Here is a 27,890-nt window from a genome sequence, read left to right as displayed (position 1 = left end):
TGCTGTTCCCATATAAACCATTAGCAGAACATCTGTTGACTTTACTGATGCAGAACTTAATCTTAAGTAAAATATTTGTTATCCCAGCCCTAGGAGGTCTGTTTGCCAGCTGAACCATAGAGCAGAAATTAAATTAAATGCATAATTCTGACTATGTAGTGGGGTGTGTTTGTAAAAGAGCATAGCTGTAAACTCTTACCTTTTAAAAAATATGTGAAAGTGTAAGGGTGCTCCCACCTTTCCTACTGATCTCAGAAGGAAAGGAACAGCAGTTTCTTTGAAATCCTGGTCTGTAGCACATTAATTGTTTGAATATCAGGTACATTCATAGATCTTTGGTATATCGGATGAAGGAAGAGTTCTCTGTTGCATTAACATTTTTTAAAATTTTAAGTACATGTACTCCTGTGCTGAATATGGTCTTTCAATTTTATTTCCTTAGCAAGTATAAAGCAAAAAAATGTGAGTTTCTTTTATATTTCATTCTTTTAGTTCATCTCAAAGAGGATAAGGTTTTTCTCATCTACATATTTGAAGGGAACATGATCTTTTCTCTGGGTTAAATATTTATTTACATTGAAGATAAACCTCTATGAAAATAGTGTAATTGTTACTCTCATTATCCTCTGAAATGTCACTTTCTATTAATATCTTTAGTAAATATATTCCTCACAGCTCGATATAATAGGAACATCTTAATATATTTTTAGCTGGTGTCTAACACGGAAAAGTGACATTTGTCCTTGAGCTCTAATTCCCAGTAGCAGAAACATCGGATGTTTTTCCTCGGTGCTCATGTCAAATAAAACTGCTACACATTCACGTTAGTGGTTGGATATTAAAAAATGCCTTCTAAAGGTCAGGAGCAGGAAGGGAACCTGAGATTGTTTGCCCAGGTAGTAAGTGCAGTTTAATGTGTGCTGGTTTGCTTAGTTCATAGTAACTGACCCAAATTTCAAGGAAAACAATTCCTTGAAATGAGAACGCTCATGTGGTCTTCTGGAAGCAGCTGTCCCCTCTTCTGGTGCAGACAGACTGCCCCTACTGCTGCTGGTTTGTTCTTTTACTAGGTGCAGATGTGAATTAAACCTGCTGAATTTATTTTAAAAAACATTTATATTTCTGATCTCATTTTCTTAGTCCATTTTGTGGAGTCGTTAGTTTTGATGGACACGGGTACTTATTTTGGCACTTAGAGCTCTGAACATGTGTTCTGTGGATGAAATATAGAAACCAGACACAAGAAAACAACTCATTCTTCCTATAGATGTAGTTATAGAAAAGTTAATAATACATTCTTGTTGTTAAGGAGTTGGAGATTTGAATAGTTTATCTTTCCCTGGGCTTGCTTTACAAACTCTTCCTGGTCATGGCCACTGTACATTTGCCGTTCCTTGGAGTGTTTACCCTCAAACATTGCCACCTAGAGTTTGTGGAATATCATGAGCACTCACTAGCAGAACAACATACCCAGTGAGCTCCCTGTGGGAGCCTTTGTCTGAAATGGCAAAGCACCACAGCTGAGTGCTCTTGGAAGAATATCCTTTAAGAATGAGGTTTCTGGCTGTCCTGAGCTCTGAGTGCCCATTTATGCTTCTGGAATGAGCCTGGTGTTTCTTTGAGAAAACTGAGTGACTGCTTTCATTCTGCCTTTACAGCTTGGAAGAATTCTTCGAAGCCCATTTATGAAATTTGTGGCACATGCAGCATCCTTCATTATTTTCCTAGGCCTGCTGGTGTTCAATGCTTCAGACAGATTTGAGGGCATAACGACCCTGCCCAATGTCACTGTTACTGATTACCCCAAGCAGATCTTTAGGGTGAAGACCACCCAGTTCACCTGGACAGAAATGCTGATCATGGTGTGGGTTCTTGGTAGGTATATTGTCCCTTCATCTTCCTGGTTTCCTGCAAATAGAAATTCTGAAAGGGAGAAGCCCAGGTCCCAAAGCTTTGATCCAGCTGCTGTGTGCAGCAACTAATAAACCCTTAGGGCAGGTAAGAGGGCATTAGAACAGATTTTGAATCATTTGTGTCTCCTGGTTTAAACACTGCTTCATCCTAAACTGTGTCAGGGTAGGGAGGTGACTATCACTTGCATGCTGCCTTTTGGGAGTTCCAGCTTATTGTCTTTATTTGACAGAAGGCAAGGATTGGGATTTTCCAATCCAATGTGTGCCTGCTCTGAGTGTGGTTGGGATGGCAGTACAGCCCTTTGAATTACACAGCCAGGGAAACAAGAAAAAGTTCATAGGATTGTGATTTTGTTATTTCTTGGAGTTTTTTTTTTCCTAAGAAGCCTCTTTGAATCAAGCAAAAAGTCTTGATTGCATGCAAAGTCTTGCATCTCATGGTTATGGTGAGGCTGTGATCTGGATTAAATCCACATAAATTAATTTCTGAGAAGTTTAAGTAAGAAAACCGAATTACACATAGCCAAATTCCACTTTCTATGCTGAAAAGCATCTTATTCTGTAAAGTGGAAAAACAGTAGTATGATTGTGCCCTTTATATTTGGTCATCTGTATTGTTGGGTAGTTGTGTTCTTGTGGAAAAATTAAACCCTCTGATTCACAAGTGGCTTAGGAATGTAAATGCTAAGAAAGTATGAGGATGTTTTCCCCCCACACTTTATTTTTTTCTCCTTTGGAATTACAGAGGTTTTGTTGTTTGACCACAATACTTTCACTGCAAAGTCAAGGCTCTACTCTACCCTCTGTGGGGTGATGTCAGAACTATATTTCCATTAATTAATGTCAATTAATACCTTGTTATTTGATCAACCCTGTTGAAACCAAGAGAGAATATCCTTAGTGATGATGCTCTGATACTGCAAATAAGTGAATCTCTGCTCCACTGGTATCATCCACTTCCATGAAATGGGAGAATGCAGGGAATTTTAAACGACAACAGTTGGGCAAAGATTGCTGTGCTTTTTCATTTCTTGTTGCAGGTATGATGTGGTCAGAATGCAAAGAGCTGTGGCTGGAAGGACCCAGGGAATACATCTTGCAGTTATGGAATGTTCTGGATTTCGGGATGCTGTCCATTTTTATTGCTGCTTTCACAGCCAGGCTGCTGGCATTCCTTCAGGCCACAAAAGCACAACAGTATGTGGACAACTACATTGAGGAGAACGACCTCTCCGAGGTCACCCTTCCTCCAGAAATTGAATATTTTACTTATGGTGAGCTTAGTTTTTCTGCCAAACAGATCTGAACATAGGAAAGCTTGAAGGATGCTTTTAGAAGCCTCTCTTTACCCTAGAGCTAAATTTGATCCCCTTGATTTTAAAGACTTCAAAGTTATATTTTATTCTTGGCTAATTGCACAACAGATGAAATGTTGATGTGATTGCTTTCTCTTTTTTTTGGTACAGTTGTTTGATAAACATCCATCAGCATTTCCTCCTGAAGGAAGGATGCTGCCCCTGTGAAAATCTGTTTAAATAGAATAAAACTATAAACTATTTATTGCAGTGCAGAAATTGTCAATAAAGGTGTGATTCATCTGTATTTATAACACAAGAAAATGCTGCTTACAGTGTATTTTAGGATGGGCTTCAATGTATTGTAACAGCAGACTTGGTTTTGTTACTTACCCTAATTGCAATATGACCAATCTGAATATTGTATGCTGAATATAATATCTGAATATAAGCATTGTGCATATGTAAATACACATTTAGAAACACAGGGTATTTTGATATGAATCACATTTTAATTCAGTGTTGCTCTGCTAAGATGGTGCATGAATTCACATAGTAATTTATGAATTTCTGTGTAACTCAATTGTTTCTGTGCATGTTGTGTGTAAAACCCACAATCCTATTTCTTTTGAGGTAATTGGCAAAAATCTTTATGGTCACTATGGGAGCTAGGTTATATCCTGCAAAAAGCAAAAGCTTGGTGTGACTAATAAATGAAATTGCTCATCAGGCAGCACTTAACTTCCCATCAATAAAAGACCAAATAGGAATAAATTTCCCAGCTGTGCTTGTTAAGATAGCTAATACAGACGAGTTTAAAAATGCAGTAAAAATTAGTTATTGTCTAGTTCAGGTTAAAATGCAAACTGCAGAAGAAAATTTCGTGTTTCTCCAAGTCACTTTTCTTCTAACAGAAGGTAATGTAGCTCATACTCTTAATTTGTGACTTAAATGAAAAAGGAATAGAGCAGCAACTATTAGACTCTTCAAATATTTGTCTCAGCTAAATTCAGACATGTAAATGGAAAAATCCTATCAAGGTTTATTCCTCAAGATTGTGATAAATGAGTAATCCCTGTATTTCATATCTTCCAGCTAGAGATAAATGGCTCCCATCTGATCCTCAGATAATATCTGAAGGCCTTTATGCAATTGCTGTTGTTCTCAGCTTTTCTCGGATCGCCTACATCCTGCCTGCAAATGAGAGTTTTGGGCCCTTGCAGATCTCCCTTGGAAGGACTGTTAAGGACATCTTCAAGTTTATGGTCCTTTTTATTATGGTATTTCTTGCATTTATGATTGGAATGTTCATACTGTACTCCTACTACCTTGGAGCTAAACTAAACCCAGCCTTTACAACGTAAGTATGAGGTTTCATTGTAAGTAAAAAGCCAATCAAAACTTTCAAGTTTTTCATTAAGATAACAAAGTCTGTGAGACATTGTGTGCTCTCCCTTAGCATTGAAATAAAACTGAAGACCTCAGAAAGAAGAACACAAAAGACCAATTGTTCGCTGTTTGTATAATGGAAGCTTTCATTTCAGCCTGAAATAATTTCACCTGTATATATTTCAGTCACATAGACTTGTGGGCAACCAATTGGAAGAAAATATTACTTGATATAAAGTACCTTTCTAGTTCCTGTTGTTCTGCATGTATTGTTACAGCTCTATTAGCTGTGATGGATAGGTGGAGCACAGAGGACAAATGTAAAGTGCTATGAAAAATGCTTCCTTGCATGTTTGTTGTTTTGATCAGTGCTCTGATTCACAGACGAATTAATTGAGGTTGTTTATCAGACACTGTAAACACAACTTCTATATTTCTTTGTGTAGTTAGTAATAATGCCTTCCTCTTTTTTTCCCTACAGAGTGGAAGAAAGTTTCAAGACCTTATTTTGGTCGATATTTGGCTTGTCTGAAGTAACCTCTGTTGTCCTCAAATATGATCACAAGTTCATTGAGAACATTGGTTATGTTCTTTATGGCATATACAACGTCACAATGGTGGTGGTTCTGCTCAACATGCTGATTGCTATGATCAACAGTTCATATCAAGAAATTGAGGTGGGCTCTGTTCTCAAGTTCTCTTCTGTTATGCTGTAAAAAGGGCAGAGTTAATAGGGATTATTTTTGTGGTATGCACAAAGCAGAAAGAAGAGATTACCACAGGAAAGGATATCACAAAATGTATAAAAGAACTTTATCTAACAACTCAGGCAAGCTGCAGAACCTCACAGGATCTAAACAAGTTTATCTCATGTTGTGTGCACATTATATTTGCCATCCAACTGCAGTTAAAAAGCAAATCAGAAAATGTATAGCACTGAAGATCCTTGGGTTTCAAAAATAAATCTCAGGTTGCTGAAATGAAAGTAAAAGTGCATTTATAGTGCCAGCTTTCCAGACCATGAGTTCAAAGAGTACTACATTCACACAGATGCAGGCACACACCCACACAAACAGGAAGAACAATTATCTGAGACATAGGGTACTAATGGATATGTCATTCCCAGTCTTTTCAATGAGTTCTGGGAACTGTTAGGGAATTCAGCAGGAGAAACTAGTTATAATCCAGCCTTGGAATACTTCAGTAAGAATGTATGAGGACAAAATAGTTTTGTCAGTATTTAACACAATTTCTTCAGGACCACAAAGTTGGCATTTCTATACTCCATTATAAATCAGAGTTGCTTGTCCTGGTTATGTAAAAAGCTGGGAGCACTACCATTTAAAGCTATTTTTTGCCTTGAGTCTAATACTTCAACACTTGTGCAAGTACCATCCTCATGTGACCACTTTAATAAGAAAAACAAGACTTGAAAAACCCCTGAAAGCTCCACTTTAAATAGCAGGGAGTTTATATGTTGGCTTTCACTTGATGTGAAAATTATGCTTGCTTAAATGCTTCATGTGCTTGAACTAAGTATTCTCAATGAAATGTTGCCATAAAGAGGCAAGTGAAATTTGGTTAAAATAGACTAAGTAAAGTGGTTGCATTTCTGCAGAACTGCTGGAAGTCTTACTAGCAAGAATATAATATTTTATCTAAAACCAGAAAGATATTTCAAAGCAGCTTAATTTTGAAAGAAGGTTTGCATTTCATAAAAACCAAGAGTACCATCTGTTTTATTTCCTAACACAGGATGACAGTGATGTAGAGTGGAAGTTTGCTCGTTCTAAACTTTGGCTGTCATATTTTGATGATGGAAAAACATTACCTCCTCCCTTCAGTCTTGTACCAAGCCCCAAATCTTTTTTCTATTTCATCATGAGGATCATTAACTTTTCTAAGTGCAGGAGGAGACGGCTACAGAAGGACATTGAAATGGGAATGGGAAACTCCAAATCAAGGGTAGGTTCTAAGATCTTTTCATTGCAGGGGAGCATTGTGTGTCTGTTCCAGCAGTCTTCCTTTTAGTTTTAGCCTGTAATCCATGCTCCTGATGATAATAGAATCATTATTCATTTATAGCAATAAATCTCTATTTCAGACTGCTTAAACATACTGCATAAAACAAGAAATGGACTTAAATTTTGTTAGAACAACCAAATCTAGGGAAACACAATTAAAACAAAAATTGATGAGTATTAAAAGATGCAAATAATTCCTACAAGGAGTTACTTGAATATTGATTAAAGATACTTGAAGCCTATTTCCACAGAACAGGATGGCTAAAATTATCAGCATTAAAAAAAAAAAACCAACCAAAACCACCATGTAATTCAAGGCAATCTAATTTTTTTTTAAATAATACTCTGATACAGTAAAAGATGGAACAATGTCTTAAAAAAAATAATGGAGCTGAATCCTAACTTTGAATTCCATAATGTATTTTAATTTTGTCTTATCTCTTCCTAGTTAAACCTTTTCACTCAGTCAAATTCCAGAGTTTTTGAATCCCACAGTTTTAACAGCATTCTCAATCAGCCAACACGCTATCAGGTAAGTACATACAGTGACCACTGTCCTGAGTAATAGAACTGTAAGAAGGTTCTAGCAGAATTTTGTGTTTCAAGTACAGTTTGCCTTCACCAGAGAAAGAAAATCTCCTGTAGAAATCCAGCTCTAGGATGCTCCTTGAAAAAAAAGACAGTTATTGTCCAAGCCCATTATTTGAAGCATTTCAAAACTAGTTCATGCAGTACTTAAAATTGGTCTTTGATGTACCCCTTGGGACAATGTGAGGAGCAAACATCTGAAACTGGTGCAGGAATATTTGAAATGGGTTTCTGGGTAAGGGTTGTGAAAGCTGACTGAAGTGTTCCCTTCCTTTCTCAGCATGCCCCCAGAAAGGCCCATTTGAGGCAAGTACTTCATCTGGGGCTGTTCATTCTTTCTCTTAGGCTGATGTGACAGAGAGAGCCAAGAAAGAAAAATGAACAATGTTTAATTATATAATGTCACCTGATTATGTAACTGTTTTAATCTGGCAGCAAATAATGAAGAGACTGATAAAACGTTACGTTCTGAAAGCACAAGTGGACAAAGAAAATGATGAAGTCAATGAAGGTAAGAAAGAGACTGCAATATTCAGAAGCAATTTTTTTTATGTTGTATTAGGAGCCAGTATTACACTGGTGCATGGGGGTTTTGAGTGAAAAGAGGGATTGTTTCTATTTCACATGCACTGAGGCTCAGATAGTAAGGGAAAGCATGCCCATGTCATCAAAAAAAAAAAAAAAAAAGAAAAGAAAAGTAGGACTACAGAAGTAGAACTGAGAAATATTATGGCTCCTATTTTACAGATAGAAAATGAGAGCACAGACAATGCACAGAGAAATCTGTGAAGGAGCCATTAACTGTATTCACACTTCCAGAGCCCTAATCAAAGCTGCAGGATCTTCCTCTCTGTTTCATTCAACTGAACACACAATTATACACAATTTACCACTTTACACCATGAACTATTTGTCCTCCCTTCATAAAGCTGTGAGGAATAATGATCTCTGAAGCTGCCCATCATTAAAACCAGCTCCACAGTCAGCTGCATGGTGATAAAAAATGACAAATGTAACCTCTGTTTTAGTGGGAGACCTTTTGAGAAACAGTGGATCTGAGCTCCCTGGCAGATGTGAGAGGTGCTTGCTCCAGTTGCACACCCTAACTCACCACTGGGATGAGATTATGGCAAAGGCTGTCCTCCTCCCTCCAACCTTCCAGGAGTGAAACACCGGCCTGCAGTCCAACAAGGAAACTCTTGTGCTCCGGGCAGATCCCCAGACAAAACCTCTAGCTAGAATGTTGTCAAGCAATAGAGTGATGCAGTGATGGACAGCCTGGGGGCAGAAGATGTTTTTACTGGCATGGCAGCATCAGGCAGCTGTGTGCATGTGTGATGTGAGGGGCCTGAAAGGGCTGCTCAGCTCTCAGCTAAGGCAGCAAAGCTTCTGTTTTGCTCCTTAGTTGTTCTCTGCTTACCTATAACTCTCTTCAGCAAGAAGCAGGGAGCAAAAAAGATTAAATTAAATCCCCCTCAGTGCCTTCAAAAGGCAGCATTGTGCACTGACTGTTATCCTGACACTTCCCCATCCTGTGTGGCTGTACAGAGCTGTGATTGTCAGTGACAAAGGCAGAAAGGCTCCTAAAAGTGAATCCTCTCAGTGTGCTGCTCTCTTGAATTCCCACTGCTTTCCTGCTGTTCCTGCTCTGTGATGTAGGAAATCATCTGCCTAGTGACTGATGAAAAGACTGTTCTGTCACCAGCAGTGCCAGCCCTTTCCAGGTCCCTGATGCCACTTTGGTGTTGGCAGAGATGTGTTTAAATTAGAAAGACAGTGCAGAAGAATCAGGGTTTACTGACATCATGGTTCTGGCTTTGGCACCAGCTTTTGTAGAGGAAAGTCCACTTTGAGCAGAGCAAGTAACCCTTGAGTTCTTGAGTTGACCTCTTCAGCTGCATAGCCAAGTGCTCTGTGTCCTGAGCCTCTTGTTGGTACCCAAAGCACAGACCCAGCCTCTGAAAACACAATTCTTGAAGGCTGCTATACCCTAAACAGAAAACATTGGCATTTCTATGTGCTACAGCTACTTTAACGAAAGTCTAGAGATTTTCCCTGTTTTGCATCACAGGAGAATTTAGGTGTCTCTTCATACTCTTATCTTTCGTGCATGACAAATCATTTCCCGAGGCAGGTGCTGTGTAAGAATTCACATCCCTCATACTTGCTGGAAGAACAGAATTTGAACATTTTTAAAAGCTTTTGCTCTTGAACTGAACATCCTACAAGGGAACACATGCTGCTGCTTATTATGAGCCTGGCTTTGACAGCTGTCTTTGTTTAAATGTGTTCTTTGTATTTGTGTCAAATTATAACATCATGTTAAATTGGTTGACTTGTTCTAATTCCAACGATGTTGGTAAGGAAGAGGAGAGAGACTCTGAAGCTGTGAATTTTACTGCCAGCTCTGCCACACTTTTCCTTGTGATTTTGGCATACCCCTTCAGAAAAACAACCTCTTTTCCTTTTCTCTCTGAAAAGGGGATGCTAATATTTACCAGCTGTTCAGCAGTGTTGGTGTGATTAATTCATTTACCTTTGTACAGCCCTTTGGGAATCTTTGGTGTTGTGTATACACCTGGAGCATGATGCAGGACCCCAATGGACTGTTAAAATTCCCTTAGTGCTATTTAGGGCTGGAGACACATCTCACTGAGAAAGAAGATGAGGTAAATCCTCCTGACCCATCTTGTACCTGCTCTCATGAACATTTTGGGATGATAATCTGAAATGGGCACTGATGTGACTTAACAGAAGAGTATTGACTTAATGTCAAACTTTGCTGACAAGTGTTTCTTTCTGTTATTAATGCAGGAGAATTAAAGGAAATCAAACAGGACATCTCCAGTCTTCGCTATGAACTGTTGGAGGATAAGTCCCAAGCAACAGAAGAGTTGGCAATTTTAATACATAAACTCAGTGAGAAACTAAATCCTAATATGCTGAGATGTGAATGATTCAGCAAAGGAACCGTGGCTTCGACTACAGCACAACTATTTATTGGCAATAATATTTCAGTATCTTATACTTGAAAAAAATGTATTGTAGATTTTTAGCACTAAATAACTTTATGTACAGCTTCTCTGGAATTTAGTCTTAGGAACTTTTATTAACTCACCACAGAAAGATTGCTCTCTTCATTTTAATTGTCTAAAAGCAAGAACTATCATAACTTTTTTTTTTGCATTTATGCATTAAAAAGGTATAATGGTATCGATTGCTGATATTTTAACAGGTTTATGATTACATATGGAGATTCTTTGCACTAAATTTGCAAGACAAAAAATTAACAGATAGAGCGTAATACTCTGTTCCTTGCAGTGTCCAGGTACAAAATAGGATTTTTCGTACTACAATAAACCAACTAGAGATGAGTGGAGGATTACTTGAAATCTTTGTTCTTTATTAGTGGTGCTAGTAACGCGTGTAAGCCCAGAACTCATGGTTATGACCACAAGGAATTGCTGAGAACCAGGTAAGTGGGAATGTAATGGCAGCAGCACTATTTAACATGTCTGTGTATTCACGTACCCGCACCGACCATTTCTTAATTCAGTGTATTTACACTGCGGAGAGTAAGGATTTATGTTTTTTAAACTCAGACCCCGTGCAGGGCAGGTCTTTTTGGCTTCGTTGTTAAACAAACCATTCCTCCCGCACGGTTCGGCACCGAGCCCGGGATCGCCCTCGCGGCCGCTCCCGCGGGGGCCGCCCCGGGGCGCTCCCGGCTCTGCCCGCCCCTCGCCCCGCCCTTGCGCATTCCAGCCAATCGCTGCGCCCATCTGGCCAAAGCCCCGCCCCCCACCCGCCCTTCCAGCCAATGGGAGGCGGGCCCCGCGCGGAGGTTGCCGCGGTGACGGGCGGCGGGCGCGCCGTGCCCGCGGGAGGGACGCGCGTCCCGCGGGAGCGATGGAGCCGAGCCTGGCACGCGTGGATTACCTGCAGGTGGGCACGGCAGCCCCCCGGCAGCGCCCCGGCAGCGGGACGAGGCGGCACGGCTCGCCCGGGGCCGAGGGGCCGCCGTACGGCGGGGCCTGCGAGCGGCCCGAGGCGCGTCCCGGCGCTCCGGGCCCCTCTCTGGAGCGTCTCTTGCATCCACAGGTGGGAGTCACGGCGCAGAAGACGATGAGGTTGCTGCCCGCCACCGGGAAGAAGGCCACGCAGAAGGTACCGAGCGCCCCTGGTGCTTCACTGCCTCTCCTGTCCTGTGCCTCATCCTATCGTTAATCATCTCCAGAGTTTCCTTAGATATAGGACGTTATAGGGAAAGACTATATAACCCCATTTTGGGGGTTTGGAAAACCTTTTTTTGGAGTAAATTAGAAAAAAAAATCTGAATTTTTGATTGGAAAACTTCAGAACCAGGAAGGAATGTTTGTAGTTTACAGCATTGCTGAAACCACTGGGGAGTTCGTCCATGTTTCTCTATTTTGGTTTTACTAACACTTAAGACTAAAGAAAATGTCCTGAAGCTGAGATGAGGGAGATTCAGGTTAGAAATTTTAAAAAATATTTTACCATTAGGATGGTCAGGCATTGGAATAGGCTGCCCAGGGAGCTGGTGGAGTCACCATCCCTGGAGGTGTTCAAGAGATGTTTGGATCTGGCACTGGGTACCATGGTTTAGGGGTTACAGTAATAATGGCAACTTGATGGTTGAACTTCATGATCTTAAAGGTCTTTTCCAACCTTGATGTTTCTATGAAATATTTCTTTCTAAGTTCTTAATATAAGTTCAAATTAAGGAAACCTTGTTAGGGAAACTCAATATAAATAGCTGCATTTTTTTTCCTTCAGTAATAAAGTCTTAGTGTGAAAACACAACTTTTCCCAAATATGTCTTCACCTCATGGTTGCTGACATTTACAAGTAGAAGCAGGAAAAGTGTTGTAAATGCCTGTACTTGAACTGCTGTTCAACATCATAGTTCTAGCATTTGATATAGATTTTTAAAGTATACTCCCATATGTAATTAAGTAGTCAGGAATTTTGAGTCCTTAAATATATGAAAATATAATTAATTTTATAATTGAGGGACTATTGACAATAGCATGTAGTGACCAGACAAGGGGAAATGGCTTCAAACTGACAAGAGAGTAGGTTTAGATTAAATATTAGGAAAAAATTTTTCCCTGTGAGGGTGGTGAGGCCCTGGCACAGGTTACCCACAGAAGCTGTGGCTGCCCCATCCCTGGAAGAGTTCAAGGTCAGGTTGGATGGAACTTGAGCATCTTGGGATAGTGGAAGGTGTCCCTGTCCCTGGCAAGGGGCTGGAGCTGAGAGATCTTTAAGGTCCCTTCCAACCCAAACTATTCTGTGGTTCTCTGAATACAGGAAAAGGATTGTTTAAAACCACAGTTGTGTGTGTAATAAAAAATAACAATGTATTATACTTTTGAAGGTGGTTGTTGGAGATCAGGATGGGGTCGTTACGTGCTTTGGCATAAAGAAGGGCGAAGCTGTGGTAAGTGGAAATGTTCCATTTAAAATTTTATTTTTTCTTCCCAGTGAACTTTGAAAGTCCATTTTTTATTGATGTGGCAAATAAGATGCCAGTGAAGGTGTCTAGGTAGGGCTGTGGGCTGATGCCTAACTGTGGTGATGGCATGCTGATCTCATGCCTGGTCAAGCACAGGATCCTCCACAGTTGCAGAGTCAAAAACTAATGTGCAAAAAAAGTCATTTCCACACATTTTGCACTTCAGTTAAGTTGGGCTTAAGCCTGGATACATACACAGTTATTGTAATGGGACAAAAGCCTGCAGAGATTCATTATATCACCTTAGGGATTGGGATAAACTTTGATTGCTTTTTATGCCAAGCTCAATAAAAAATTATTTTATTTCATGGGTTTTCTTCTCCAGGAGGTTGGTGGTTAGCTTATAAGTATTCCATAGCCATACAAATAAATCAATGTAGACTTCTGGAATAAGAATGTGACATGTGAGAGGGAGGGAGTGCGTGTGTGTTCTTTAAAATAAAAAACAAAGCGCAAACATAACAGGAGACAGCAGTGCTGAATTTTTCCCATGGATGAATTAATAATAATTAAATAATGAAGTCTTAATTTATTATGTTTTAAAGCTTTTTTGTATTTATTTACTCATAAAATGCTTGGTTGCACTGTGATTCAGAAATAAATATACAGATTATTTTTGTCTGTGTAACACCCGTTGTATCTTAGTTTTGCCAGAAATTGGAAAGTAAATTTATTATCCTTTATGTTAAAAGATTACCAGAAATGTGATATTGTGATTGATGAAAATTGCTTTTCTGTTGACAGCCAGTGTTCAAGACACTGCCAGGACAAAAGATCTCCAGACTGGAGCTGGGAGGAGCTCTTAATACACCACAAGAGAAAATTTTTGTGGCTATAGGATCTGAAGTCCGAGGTTACACAAAAAGAGGGAAGCAGTTTCTTTCCTTTGAAACTAACCTTACTGAAAACATCAAAGCTATGTATGTATGACATTTTGCATTTTTTGAGAGCTGTAGCAGATTGTTAGTTTATGATTTTATGCTATAATTTCAAGCATGTTGTGTAGGTGACACTAAGTGCCAGTCCAGCTTCAGCTTGTGCTGTGATGTGTAGGAGGAATTTAGAGTATCATGGAGAAGTCTTGGAAGTGTGGGGGGAATTGGGAGTGGACTGGAGGCTCACACTCAGTGTGAGCAGAGCTGGGGTTATTGCCACAGTGTGTCCTGTCCACGAAGCTCCTGGAGCAAAATGTTTTTTGAATTGTGTTGTAAGATGCTGCCATAGACAAATCAGCATAAAAAAATATAATAATGAAATTTCTATGAAGATATTCTTAGGGATTTGCCTGAAGACAGAGTAGAAATGCGAGAGCTGTAGAAACCCTACATGGTTTTAGTATTTATAAGGAACTCTAAAAGCTGGAACAGCGTGCAGGGCCCCATAAATACCTTGGAGCTGCGAGCATAATAAGGCATAAAAGCATCAAGGACTCTTGCTGCAGCAAGATGCTACAGGAAGTGTTTTCTTCTCCTCAGGCACATTTCAGGAGCAGATCTCTTTCTCTGTGCAAGCTACATCTATAACCATTACTGTGACTGCAAGGACCAGCACTACTTCCTCTCAGGAGATAAAATCAACGATGTTCTCTGCCTTCCTGTAGACAAAGTGAACTGCATCACACCAGTGCTTGCATGTCAGGACAGGGTGCTCAGGGTGTTACAGGTTCAAATGCCTCCTTCCTTATGTTTTATGTATGGATGCTATGGAATTGGACTAATTAAAGGAATAGATTTCGGCATGGCTTAAACATCATAAGGATCTTTGTATTTGGCCTTACTTGGGAGTGTTGCTGCTGGTTTTTTAAAGGAAAATCATTATCATAAGCTTGTAAAAAATGAGGATTAATGAAACTACTATAAACAGGCTTTGGAATTGATAGGTGGAAGTTGATGACAAATTGGTCCCTTCTAACTAAAAGTGCTCACATTTAATTTCTTGAAGTCTTTATCATTTTGGGAGTTCTTGCTCTCATCAATTACTGTTGTGACAAGTCTTGAGTGATACTAAGCTGTTTAACAAATTAAATTGCCAGATGAGTTCCTGGATCATTTTTAATGATAATAACATTTTAAGAGTCTTATGTTTTATTTCTTCAGACTTCACCCTGATTTTGCTTTAGAAATGGTTTTCCCGTAGAAGTTTAAATAAGTAAATCTTACCTTTTAGTATGATCCATAATAATTTTGTCATTGTGGGGCTTTGGTTATATGGCTGGTTTTAGGGTTGGGGTTGTTGTTTTTTTTTTCTTGTTTTGGTTGTGGGTTTTTTGTTTTGGTTTGGTTTTTTTAACAAATTTATTGAAGATTGTTTTCTTGTCTTCAGGGATCTGATTTGCTGTATGAAGTAGAGCTTCCTGGACCACCCACTGTTCTTGCTCTCAGCAATGGAAATGGGGGTAACAAGACTTTGAATATGCACATAATTAATAATACTATTTTACTACATTTTTAAGATTTTGTAGCTTGTCTTTGTTAGCTATTTTATCTTGATTTTTAAGCTGATGTTAAAAATGCAGCAGAAAAGTGACTATGCAAGGTAATTTTTTTACATATAAATAGACATAGAGATACGACTGATTTAGACAGTCCTAAATTATATTCACATTTAATTGAAGGCCTCTTACAACACTAGTGAGGTCTGAGGGGTCTCACTGTGTAAAAACAAACTGGACTTTTAGGGGCCATGTTCATATTTTGGGTTTGTGTTTCTCTTACACATGGATGAGAATATTGAGTAGAGCTAACATAAACAGAGCCTGGTAGGTTCAAACTTAAAATAGTTTTGATCATCCTTCCTGCTAATCTGCTCTAACCTCATAGAAATCGCTTTAGGCTGTTAATCTGGTGCTTGATTTAGTCTCAGTTAGATTGTGTGGCAAACATCCAGAGCTGGTTTGGAAAAGTAGTTCTTAATTGCTGAAACTTTGGCACAACATTCTCTGCCGGGTGCGTGTTTTGAAAGGATTTCTCTGGTTTTCTTCTTTAAAATCCATTTAATGGCCTTTATACTTCAGCCTAACTTTGCTAAAATTTAGAGTAATAAATTCTGACTGGTTTTTAGGCAGAACTCAAGTGCAGGGGTGCAGCCAAACCCAGAATAGTGATAGCCACAAGGAAATTATCAGGATGGTGCAGTTTTCATGGATTTGTTTTCAGGTTTGGAGCCTGTCCATTGCATGTCACTAATTCAGTGTTTTCTTTTCCCATGGGCTGCAGAGTGTAACTACACAACATTTGAAGTTGGTGTACTTGATTTTATAAATTTGAAATTCAGTTTCTATGTTCAGGTGATTCTGGGGAAGAAGTTGTGTATGGGACTTCTGATGGGAAATTGGGTCTCACCCAGATTACTGGTACCAAGGCAATACCAAGGTGGGAAATTGGAAATGAAAAGAAGAGAGGAGGTATGTGGTGTGTCTTAAATTCCTCACTCTTTAGCTTTCCAGCATACCTGAGGCTTTGTTAAGAGTAGGGTAATCAGGAAATCTTATTCATAGATAACTTTGGAGACATACTGTGATTATGTGATATTAATATGACTAAGGTCTCCTTCATTCTGATTTTCTGACAAATAATTTGAATCAGTTTTTCTTGCTTTGGATTTTGTGTTCGTATAATTTCCAGTATTCTAGCAAACTTTTGTTTTTACACTATTTTTATAGTGGTGTTTGTAAAACACCACTATAGTGGTGTTTGTTGATTCAAATATGATTGATTGAGATGTTTTTCATTTTTCTATTTCCAAGTGTGTGTATTTGGCAAATACACCTGCCAAACTTATGAGATATTCAGTGGTTTTAGAGTCATAATAAAGGGTTTTGTCTGAAGGTAGAATGTGTCACCACAAAAACTGATCAAAACTTTGCCAGTTTTAGCCTTGGTGTGCTGCTTCTGGAACATCTCTTAGCCCCTATTGCTTTGTAAAGGACAAGATCAGGAATGGAATGTATAAATACATTTTTATTTAATTATAAGAGTTATAACCACATTATTTTCTTAGGATGCTTCCTAGTATGCCCTTAGTCTTTCTGTGATATATGGAGCCAAAATTTAACCTTGAACCTGAAGCACAGGGGAGGGACTTCAGCCTCAAGGACTCATCCAGAAATCTCATTAAAAGCTGGCCAGGACTCTGTTTCTGTGTAACTGAGAGTGGCCTGTGTCTTGTAACATAAACTAATAAAGATGAAGCAAATGGCTTTGTTTTCTTCTTCATTAGGTATTCTGTGCATTGATAGTTTTGACATTCTGGGAGATGGAGTTAAGGAATTACTTGTTGGACGAGATGATGGAATGATAGAGATTTATAACTTTGAGAGTGCTGATGATCCTGTCCTTCGACATGATTATGTAAGTGCTCATTCTTAATACTCTGCTGGGAAAAAAACCCCATTAATTAAAAATAAAAATCTGTCTTTGCAAACTTACAGGATTATTACTGCTAAAATATGTGTTTGGTTTTAATTTAAGAGGTTTGTAACATTGATGATATGAACTTGAAATCAGTATGGTAACATGTAAGAACCAGAAAGTGGTCATCGTGATTTGAGCAAAAATCAAAATAATGTAGTGTGTGTGGTTAAAGTTTTGGCTTCGTTGACTGCTGGGTGAAACCTAATCCAGAGTTGCTCTCTGGGTGAAAAACCCAAGAGTGTTGTGTATAGTCTGTGATTTACAGGTTAATAAATGGAAGCTGCCAGGGCTTCACTGAGCATAATTACTTTGATTATCAATTGTTTAAAATAGTAATTGGATCCAGAGGGATCATTTCACTTGAGTCAGATTGCTAATTTCTGCTGGAAAAACACTCTCATTATTTTGCTTTCAACTCTTCAATATGTTTGCTATGTGGAGTAGAATCTTCTAAAGACTTCTAAAATGAGGGCAGTGATATTTCCCTCTGCTTGAATGTGTTTATTTGAAGGCTTTGTCAGAGAGCATTGCATCAATCCAGGGTGGCTGTGTGGGAAAAGATGGCTATGATGAAATTTTAGCAGCAACCTACTCAGGTAAGCTTCATATCATTGACACAATAAATGCCATGTGTGGTGAGGTGATAAAATGAAGCAGGTTGTGTTGTTAGTGCAACTCACATCTCTTAAAATTTTGTGTTGAAAAGATTTTTTCTGATTTAATACTTACACTTTAAAAAAAGTTTCCTACACCTAAACTGTAGGGATTTTATATCTTAAGATATTCATCATGTGTTACACATTGGCTAACTATATTTTGGTGTAAACTGCTGCCTTAATGTGATGAATTAATGAGTATGTCTGAAGGAATTATTTATGATTTTTAATAGATATGAAAAAAGTTGATATAGAAGCATGTTTTTATTTTATTTTTCCATCTTTTATGTAATTTCATTCCTTTTCAGCTTCACAGTGCTTTAAATGGGGTTGGTTTTGATTTTAGTAGGAAATAAATCTCCCCTGTGTGAGACGTCTCAGCAGCTCCTCTGTAAGCCTTGAGCTATTGGCCTGTCTGTGACAGAGGCCATGATAACCATGCTGCCTCTGTCAGCTGCTGGGAGCTAAAATATTGCTAATTCTCTCTCTTTAATTACCTTCAGTGCTAAAAGTTAATCTATTGAATCTTCTTGTAATAAAAATCCTGTCATTTGGCACGATAGAATCCTCAGTCAGTTACTGAGCAATAATGGTGCTCCAAGTACCTCTTGTAAGCATTTTTGAGTGATCAAAAAACCTTTGCCCCTGATCATATGAAGTGGTTTGGTATGATTGGCAGTACTTGGTACTGTTGCAGCCCAAGTCCTTGTGGCTTCTTTTAGTGGGAATGTTGTAAAGATCCTGGATCACAGAAGGAAGGGAGAAAGTGAAAGCCCACATTCCCCTGTGGGCTTTCGAAGGTGAATTCTGGTAGGATGTGCACTAGGCTGATTTTGGCAGGGAACCAGAGCTATAAGCACCCATTCATCTCTGCATATCATGCCTGAGGAATCAGAATATAATCAGTTAGTATTTGCTTTTATAAATAACTCTAACTTAGTAAGCAAAAGTGTAACTTTTTTCAAGCAGCAGCATCCAACCTCTAAGCCCACCGAGCCGCATCCAGTTTGCTATAAACACATTGCACAGCTTTTGTTTTGTTTTCAGTACTGCCAGTAATTCAAGGTTTTGTGAGAAAAAATCCAGCTGCTCAGTTAAAAACTGTTAAAGAGGAATTTATTGCTCAAAGTACTTAATGAAAAAAAAAGTAATGTTTTCTAATTTAGGCATGAAACCCATAAAAATGATGCTCAGTGTCTAGGATTAATCCTACAAAAAAGGATTAAATTGGGCTCAATTTTCTCTACCCAGTGTGTGGAACATCACTCCACACATACAATAGCTGAGTGTAGAATTTTCTTTTTAGCTTATAAGAAATATAAACTTCATATATTGGTTTAGGCTGGCTGACAGGACTGACTACAGAACCTGTCCATAGAGAAGGTGGATCAGGTGAAGAACTAAAATTAAGTCAAGAAATGCAGAACAAGATTTCATCCTTAAGGTAATTGTGCTAGAAAGAAATTTAAGTGGAAGAATGGTAATGTTAAAAGCTGAAATATCATCTCTCCTTCCTATCTCACTGAATTTTCTTTATCACTAATATATCTAGAAGTAGAATCAAACCTTTTCAAAGTAGAAATGAATACAGCAGCCTCATTTTGCAGTCTTTTTCTATCTTGCCTTCCCATGATGATGTCTTAATGCTTTCTGCCTCAGTATCAGCAAGATAAAATTCCTTTCTTCCTTGCTGCTCTTTAGCTTCTAAATGATGTCAGGAAAGAAGTCACTACCATATTATTCAAAAGGCATTGTACTCTTGAAGGAAAAAGTTGGTCCATTCCTGTGCTTCAAAACCCTCTTTTGGCAAGGAACATGTAAAATCCATGTGTCCATGTGATAGAGTTTCTATTTTATCTTTGCCAAGTACATCTAAGGGGAGCCGTCAGTCTCTTCTGGCTGGAAAATTGAGGACAGGAGATAAACATGATTGCCTTGCAAGTTTAAACTACTCAATTTCTAGTGTAGCTCTGTAGTTACCTTTTTGGAAGACATTATGAGTGGTTTCCCTTTTCTAGGAGTGAGTTGGAACAATTGCAGATAAAAGTACTTCAGGAACGGGAGAAACACCAGCAGTCCTCTCACTCCAGCACTGCAGTTTCCTCAGTACCTGCCTTCAGTGTCAATGACAAGTTCACACTGAACAAGGATGATGCCAGCTACAGCCTCATCTTGGAGGTGCAGACAGCCATAGATAATGTCCTGGTGCAGGTCAGTGGGGCTTGGTTCTGGTTGGATTTCTTGATGCACAAATGAAACAGTCGGAGACTTTCTAGTTCAGAAAGCCAAGTGGCAGCATCTTAAGGACATGCTTGTTAGGGAGCAAATACAACAAATTCATATTGAGCAGAGCAGCTGTACATTACCAAAAGCGAACAAAGTGGCTGCTGTAACAGATTTCTTTGTAACTTTGTGTTTGCTTTTGCATGTCCTAATTTAAACACCAACTAAATGAGGTGCACATCCTCACTCACCAGTTAAGTGCCCTCTGTAGTGGAAAATTAATTTCAGAATGTTATGGGCCACCTGTTCACTTCCAGTGTGGAACAGTGTCTGATTTGTGTGCAGTTGGGGAGAAATAGTCCTGCCCATTACAGCAACCTTAATTAATTATTCTTCCTACTGTATCAGCTGAAATTAATACCATCTTTGGTAGTCAGAAAGAGTAGCAGTACTGAATTACCTATTTTGGGAAATGCATGAGGAGAAAAATGTGACAAGGAGGAATTTATGGGGTGATTTTTCTATAACAAATGGGAAAGAAGTATTGTAGGATTTTATTTTTCACTTCTTAATAAAAATCCTGTTTTTATTAAGGATGTTACAGAGCAATGCTAAGCTCCAGCTAATTGGCCACAGTATAATATCAGATGTTTCCATAGCTAAATGAGAAATACTGAAACTCTTTAATCTACCTTTCATGTCTGAAAGACAGTTACAGATTTTACACTGAGGTGGTGGTAAGCCAGCCCCCCAGGAGTTCAGGACTCTATAAGGGAATAAGAGAAAGACCATCATGCTGCTCCAGGATTAAGTAGTAAGCTGCATGTCTGTTAGGCTTTTGCCTCTGAGATGAAGCAATCTCCTTGCCTCTCTCTTGTTACAAAGCTTGATGACAGTCAGAGGATAAATGCACATGGAGCTACTTAGGAATGTAAGCTCTTTCTTTTTCCTTCCTCCTGTATTCTGCAGAGTGATGTCCCACTAGACTTGCTGGATGTGGATAAAAATTCTGCCGTTGTTAGTTTTAGCAGCTGTGATTCTGAGGTGAGTGAAACCAAGGAGGGGATGAATGTGGAGGTTGTGTGATGGAAACTCTTAATATTGTGTAGTAAAAATTGAACTTGGATGTATATATCTCTGATTTAAAATCATTCAGGTAAACTACTCCTCTGGTAATTGTGGAGAGCACAGCTTCTTTAGAGATACTGAGGAATTAGGAGTTAAAGGCAGGTGATGTAAGGCAAACCTAAATATGCAAAAATATCTCCTCTCTTCCTTTTTTCTGTTCCTGAGGAGGATTGTGAGAGACACATCCATTATTGCTCTCTTCTCTGGATTTCATAGACTCATGTACATTTACTTCCAAGTAATTTAGTTGAAGAGTGTTACATTTCTTACTTAGGTAATTTCTAAACAATATCTTTGGAATGTGACAATTCTGCTGTGTGGGCAGTCAAATGTTTGCATGTCTTTTTTTATATATAATAACTATAGACTTAAATAGTTACAGAATTACTATTGACACTGCGGGCTGGGGAGAAAATCGTGAAACTACCTTAGGATTTATGAAAATCTTCTGTAAAATCTTTTCCCTTCCAACAGTCTTTTATTTTAGTTTTAAGAACTGAGTTTGCACATCATTGTTCTGCCCTGGAGCTCCCAGAAATCAGCTTTTTATTTTAGGTTTTGTGCCATTTGTGATGATTAACTTAGTGCTTTTTGGGGTGTATTTTCTTGCTGATCCTGCTTTAGCTTTTGAATGTTGAACTAATTTTGCAGATGAGTGGGGCAGGCTGACATGCATTTTTCAGATGAAAAGTAGGTATCTATGTAATCTTTGCAGAGATATTGAAGAGTGTAAGAGGCTTTGGCTGTGTTCTCCTTATAGAGATATTTTTTTTAACTCGATCATAATTAAAGCTAATTGGAACATTCAGGGAAACCAAGGATTGCTTTTTTGTATTTAACTCTTGTAAATAGCTGTGCATGCATGGCAAAAGCTTCACTGTAACATAGCTACAGTTAAAACAGACCAGTAGAAATTTTGTGAATCCACAGACCTATTTTGTATTCTTTTCCTATTTAGTTCTTTTTTTTTTTCCTTTTTTCAGCCAAATAGCAACTTTCTTCTTGCAACTTACAGATGCCAAGCAAATACTACAAGACTTGAACTTAAGGTAAAATGCTCAAAAATATGTTCCATAAAATTAATGGTTAGTTCTGCTTTGGAATAAAGAGTTCTCCATGTGGATCAGTCCAATTTCTACTGCTGTTTTTTTTCCTGAGACCTTCTAACCTGGGGCTTGTGTTCCTTTTTATTTGTCTTTAGGATTTCTAAGGGCTTCTAAAAATATGTCAGAGGAGAGCCTGGGATCTTTTTGAGTGTCCCTAAGATGAAAGCAGTGGGGACACCACAGGATTCTGAAGGCAATGTGTGGGACTTAAAGCTGAGGGGAGGTGTGGGAAAGAAAACTCTAGCCCTGTTTATTCTCTGAAGTGTTTGAAGGAAGTTACATTGGGAACTAACAAGGGAATATAGGCTCAATTTGTATTTTGGAGAGGAAGCAAATCCTATCATCCCATGCTTATTATACTTAAAGGCATGTGGGTGTTTTGGTATTTATTTTTAAGGATCCATCAAATTCACACATTTTATGGCAACCACCACAGGAAATAATGAAGGAAATCCTGATTAGGAAAATCCTCAGCGTGCCCACAGGCGTGAGGTTTTCTCTTTTCTACTGCAGCCTCCTAATCTGATACATGTTTACATAAAACTCTCAGTATTTGAGGCTTTTTAATTTAACTGCTCAGAAAATGAGTTTGAGGGTGTTATTTTATTAATATTTAATTCATCTAATACAGCAGCATTTCACTGGACTATGCTCCATTTAGTTTTAAAACTCATCTGCTTTATTTGTAATGGCACTATCAAGTAAATGGAGTACTATAAATATTCTTGAAATACTAGAGGCTTTCTTGAACATACTTTGAATACTCACTAAATTTCCAAACAGTGGTGAAATAATCTTTTCCCTTTCCTTCTCTGTGGGTTCTTCTTTCCTCTCTGCAGGTTCGCTCGATTGAAGGACAGTACGGGACACTTCAAGCGTACGTAACTCCCAGAATCCAACCAAAAACCTGTCAAGTTCTTCAATATCAAATTAAGCCACTTTCACTTCACCAGAGAACTCATTCTATTGACCAGGACAGGTATGTGCAAAGGAAAATCAATGCCTTCTTTCAGCTGGAAAAAATGACACAAGGCAGCGGAAACATTTGTTCAGTAGACTTAAGTATGGAGTTTCTAACCCTTAACATACCCTTTTGAGCCTGTAGTTCCATTTCTTGGATTTCCTAATGGAAATTATGGATTAAATGGGTTCCTTGCACTCTTGTTGTGGTGTTTTTGCTATTTTTCATTTTACTGCCCTGGGTTATAGTTCAGCCCCATGTGTTAGTAGAGCTGAGGGTGTGGTAGAAGGGAAGCTTTCCTCTGTAGGTAACGGTGTTTTCAGTTTCAGCCTCATTCTCTGCTCCACCCTTTTCTCTATTTTTTTTCTCACAGCTAACTTGGCCCCAAAAACTGAGCCAAGACTTTTTTACCTTTATCTCTCTGTTTTGTATTTTACACAATTTCTGATGGATTTTTGCCCACCTCACTTACATCTCATATTGCTTCCAAGGATCTGCTCGTTCAAACCAAAACTGAAAGACTGAAGGGAGGATACCAAAGGCTTCGGTGTGCAAATGAGCTACACCATGCCTTGTTCTTGATAAAAATGCTACATCTGAGGTTTACAGCATGGGAAGCTCTTGAGGCTCTTAGCCATATTTGCTCTTGTCAGTTATTTACCTTTGTCTAAATTTCAGGTTTAACAACTTGCAGTGGGACATCAAAAACTTCCAACTTGGTTTTTTTTTCCTAGATCTGACATGCCTAGTGGGAGGTAAAACTTGAATGTGCATGTAGCTTTGCATTTTGAATTACAGAAAAATAGCTCTAATCTGCAATATGTATCTGTACTTAGGGAGAGACCTGATTTTTTACAGGGTGTTGATTAAAAGGAAACCACTACGTGGAACTGAACTCTTTTACATGGACACTGTCCCTCCTTCTTAACTATTAACTGTCCTTTTTCTCTTTTAATTTCACAATGTCACAGGCCCATGAATACACTGATGCTCAAAGGCCAGTTCAGTTTTGCTGAAATTCACTCCTGGGTTGTGTTTTGCTTGCCTGAGGTGCCTGAAAAGACTCCTGCTGGAGAGTGCATCACCTTTTATTTTCAGAATACTTTCCTGGGAACACAGCTTGAAAGTACCTACAGGTAAAATACAGTTACTACACCTAATGCATGCATGTGTGTTCAAGTTTATTTATTTTAAAATGTTCTTCTTTTATAGAAAAGGTGAGGGATATTTTAAATCTGACAACATCTCTACAATATCCATCCTCAAAGATGTGCTCTCCAAAGAGGCTACTAAAAGGAAGATTAATCTCAACATATCATATGGTAAAAATTCTTCTCTATTTTGTTGTCTTTCAGTTCATTTGTTATTCCTATAAATTGAATATGTAGTACTCATTTGCTTGTTGGGGTTCTTTTTTACTCCCTGCTAGATGTAAATGAAGAAACTGTGAGACACACATTAAAGCTTATCCACCCTAAATTAGAGTATCAGCAGCTGCTGGCCAAGAAGGTGCACTTAATAGATGCTTTGAGAGTAAGTATCTGAAATCTTGGGGTTTGATTTTTATGGGGGGTTATGCTGTCAGATACAAAACCGTGGCTCAAGTCAGGTGTGTGTCATGTCAGGTTCTCTTAAACTAAATTAAAGCATGTATTTCAAGTGTCTAGGAGACAAATTTCTTCAAGGAAAATTCTCTTTTTTGCTATATAGCTAGTGAATAACATGTAGGATTACATGAACATGCTTAAATTGGATGGTAGAAGCGCAGCCAGCTTTATGATCTAATGTTCTCTCCTGCTGTTATTTTCCAGCTCCTTCTGTCCCTCTTCCCACTAACATTTTTAGTTTTTTAGGTCACCCAGGCCAGATGCACAGATGCAACTTCTTTGCTTTGCAACTTCACTTCATCCCACTGTCTCATAATTTCAAAATCATCTGCTTTTGAATCTTTTGCTTAATAGCTTCCTCAATAGCCTTTGGGAGGTACCAGTTAGGCAGCTCATCTCAGTTCTTAGACTTTTTTTCCAACAACCAGGATTTTCCTGTCAAAAACTCACCACCGAGTTGGTATTTATTATTTAAAGGGAGGGGGGGTGAAAATGTTCAGCCAGTTCTCTTTTGTCCTTTTGGGGGACTCAAATACATGTCAGAGCTCTTCAAATAGTAGAAAAGCTGGCTAGCAGTGAGAACAGTGTGAATCTTTATTATCACTAAAAGGGTTTTACTTGGGCTTGGTTTGGGAGTTAAACAATATTTTTTGGGCAAACCAGGGATTTAAACAGTAATAGAGAAATAATTCTTAATGCACATTGTCTTTGTGCAATAATAGTGTTGTACATCTTGTTTGTTTTAGACAGCAAATCTTCAACAAATTTTTTGGTCACTCATTTTTTGGGTGGTAATGTATTGACAGGCAGTAAAATAATCTAATGATTGATGAAAGCTGTCATCCCAGCACACTCACAGTGCACAACATAATTACCTCTTGTCTAGAACAGAAGTGCCTTTCTCTGGAGGATAAAAAGATGGGTACTATCAACCATCCCAAAGTGGTGTGCTGATAGGCTGAGGCTTTTTAGAGGAGGCATTCAAAACTTTCTGCTGTCACAAATTGAGTGATACTTTCAGAGCTTGCTTTTACCTTCAGACTTCACTGAGTGCTACACTTTTTTAGGAATTCACTTATTCTAAAAATGAAGGTATGGTCAAGGCTTGAGTCTGCATGGTGTGATCCTGTTCTGGCTCAGAGCTGGAAGCTGAAATACGCAGGATTTTGAGAGTCCAGTCTATGAAGTGACATCTGGCATTTCATTAGAAGAGCAGAAAATGAGGCACGCTGAAAATAACACTTGCCACTTTAGAAGGGGATGGTCTTGCCTTTGAAGTACTTTCTTCTGACATATCTAAGCTTCATTTCTTCTGACTTAGCTGCTCTTATGATACTTACCTGCTGTTAGCTCTTACCATTTTAAACTGTCTTTGAGGAATTACAAGTTCATGAAGGCAACGTGGACTTCCTGCTCCCAAAATACCGCAGCATTTTGGAAGAGGCAGATCAGCTGCTGGAGGAATACAAGAGACAGCCTGCACATCTCGAGAGACTTTATGGTTTGTTGACAATTCAGCTTTATTTAAATGGGGCTTAACATCCAGAGACATGGCTGAAATAGACAGCTGCTTATATTTAGAGGATTCTTGTCTTTATGGACATGGTTCAAGATTGCATTCAAATTCAGGTTGGCACTTAAGAATGTATAAAAGTTAAGTGGCTTGGATTACTTTACAATTAAACCACTGTTTAAAACGTGAACTTGAAAAACTCTTCTAACAACTGGAATACTTGGTACATAATTATGAGTTAAAAGTAGAGATACCTCCTACTGAAAATAAATAGTAATTCCTGGAATTTTACCTTTACAGGTATGATCACAGATCTCTTCATAGATAAATTTAAATTTAAAGGCACCAATGTGAAAACCAAAGTTCCTCTCCTTCTGGAAATCCTGGATGGCTGTGATCAGGATGGATTGATCGCTTTTTTTGATGCTGCCTGACAAGGAAAAAGCAGAGCAATTTTTCTGGTTTTAACCAAGGCATTTTGGTATCAAGTGAAAAACACTTTTACTCTTTTGTTGTGTTGTCAGCTCTTAGGTTTTATTCATATTTATTATTACATTGAATACAGTAGGAAACTTCATATAAACTGTTGTGTATGTTAACTGTGTGCAGAGGTTTTATGTACAGTGTTAATAGCTCAAGAAAGAGCAGATGTAAATACCAAATATCCTTTTGGCAAAAATGTTTTCACTATTGTTTAAGTAAGACTACATGGAGTAGCCTGTCCCCCAGCTGCAAGAATGGATGAAGAAACTGGTTTCCAGAAACTTGGATGGATTTGGAAGGAATCTGTGTGTTTAAGCTGTACCTAACTTAGCTTTTCCTGTTGGGTTGAGAATGTGGTGTGAGAATCTCACCAGACTTGATGTAGCTGGTGTGTGCAGAGGGAGAGAACTCTGAATTTTAGGCTGATGACAGCTCCATTTAAAGCCACATTTGTTTAGGAATGGACGTCATTAAACTTCCTCAGTGCTTCTCCAGCCTCCCTGTGCTTCATTTCAAAACTCCACCTACTTTCTCACTTGGTTTTATTTAAAATTAGAAGAGATGAAGCAGCCAATGGAGACAGAGATCTGTTTGCAGGTAAAAAAGATCAACTCCATTGAAGTGACATACAATCACCAAGGGTGGAAGAGACCTTTGATAACAAGTCCAACCATCAACTTGTCATTATCACTGTAACCCCTAAACCACACCCCCCAGCACCATATCCAGACACCTCTTAAACACCTCTTAGGTTGGTGACTCACCCTAAAAGTGTTAATTTTTTTCCTGATTGTCTCATCTGAGGATGGGGAGGCCCTGGCACAGGTTGCCTGGAGAAGCTATGGATACCCCATCCCTGGAAGTGTTCAAGGCCAGGTTCGATGGGGCTCTGAGCAGCCTGGTCTGAAATGAAAGATGTCCCTCCCCAGAGCAGGATGGTTGGAACATGAGTACCTTGGTGGTCTGCGATTCTTTCGATTATCAAAGATTATTATGGTCTCTCCCCGAGGCCATTTCCTCTTGTCCCCTCGTTGCGGGCACCTCACTACCCCC

At 38.7% G+C, this 27,890-nt stretch overlaps 2 protein-coding genes across 4 annotated transcripts in view; both read left to right on the top strand.

Annotated features, from left to right (window-relative positions):
• Positions 1-10,583, top strand: part of TRPC3 (transient receptor potential cation channel subfamily C member 3) — a 32,534-nt gene extending 21,951 nt beyond the window's left edge. For both annotated transcript variants that reach the window (XM_059843721.1, XM_059843722.1), the window contains exons 5-12: positions 1,659-1,875; positions 2,954-3,187; positions 4,304-4,568; positions 5,079-5,274; positions 6,353-6,562; positions 7,070-7,153; positions 7,645-7,720; positions 10,024-10,583. In XM_059843721.1, the coding sequence (XP_059699704.1) occupies positions 1,659-1,875; positions 2,954-3,187; positions 4,304-4,568; positions 5,079-5,274; positions 6,353-6,562; positions 7,070-7,153; positions 7,645-7,720; positions 10,024-10,166 (1,425 nt within the window). In that variant the 3' untranslated portion in view covers positions 10,167-10,583. The remainder of the gene's footprint in view (positions 1-1,658; positions 1,876-2,953; positions 3,188-4,303; positions 4,569-5,078; positions 5,275-6,352; positions 6,563-7,069; positions 7,154-7,644; positions 7,721-10,023) is intronic.
• On the top strand, positions 10,559-27,331 carry BBS7 (Bardet-Biedl syndrome 7). 2 transcript variants are annotated; one of them, XM_059843724.1, is made up of 19 exons: positions 10,559-10,684; positions 11,311-11,376; positions 12,611-12,673; positions 13,493-13,668; positions 14,224-14,410; positions 15,071-15,143; positions 16,035-16,151; positions 16,967-17,097; positions 17,672-17,756; positions 19,158-19,260; positions 19,835-20,027; positions 21,009-21,083; positions 22,151-22,216; positions 23,113-23,252; positions 24,206-24,370; positions 24,447-24,556; positions 24,664-24,767; positions 26,219-26,342; positions 26,655-27,331. In XM_059843724.1, exons 2-19 carry the CDS (start codon positions 11,335-11,337, stop codon positions 26,786-26,788), a joined length of 2,088 nt encoding a protein of 695 aa, XP_059699707.1. In that variant the 5' UTR covers positions 10,559-10,684; positions 11,311-11,334; the 3' UTR covers positions 26,789-27,331. The 2 variants fall into 2 exon arrangements, with proteins under 2 accessions (XP_059699707.1, XP_059699706.1); XM_059843723.1 differs by lacking the exon at positions 10,559-10,684 and adding an exon at positions 11,010-11,154.
• Positions 27,332-27,890: the final 559 nt, after the last annotated feature.

This window comes from Haemorhous mexicanus, chromosome 4 (assembly GCF_027477595.1).
Source record: "Haemorhous mexicanus isolate bHaeMex1 chromosome 4, bHaeMex1.pri, whole genome shotgun sequence".
Classification (NCBI taxonomy): Eukaryota; Metazoa; Chordata; class Aves; order Passeriformes; family Fringillidae; genus Haemorhous; species Haemorhous mexicanus.
Note: the sequence above shows the minus strand (reverse complement) of the source record. Positions and strands in the feature narration are given on the sequence as shown.

Excerpts from the sequence above, each read along its gene's own strand:
- BBS7 (XM_059843723.1), top strand. The coding sequence starts at position 11,119 with ATGGAGCCGAGCCTGGCACGCGTGGATTACCTGCAG. Across the intron at positions 24,768-26,218 it reads ACTTAATAGATGCTTTGAGA|GAATTACAAGTTCATGAAGG; the intron begins GTAAGTATCTGA and ends ACTGTCTTTGAG. Across the intron at positions 26,343-26,654 it reads ACATCTCGAGAGACTTTATG|GTATGATCACAGATCTCTTC; the intron begins GTTTGTTGACAA and ends TTACCTTTACAG.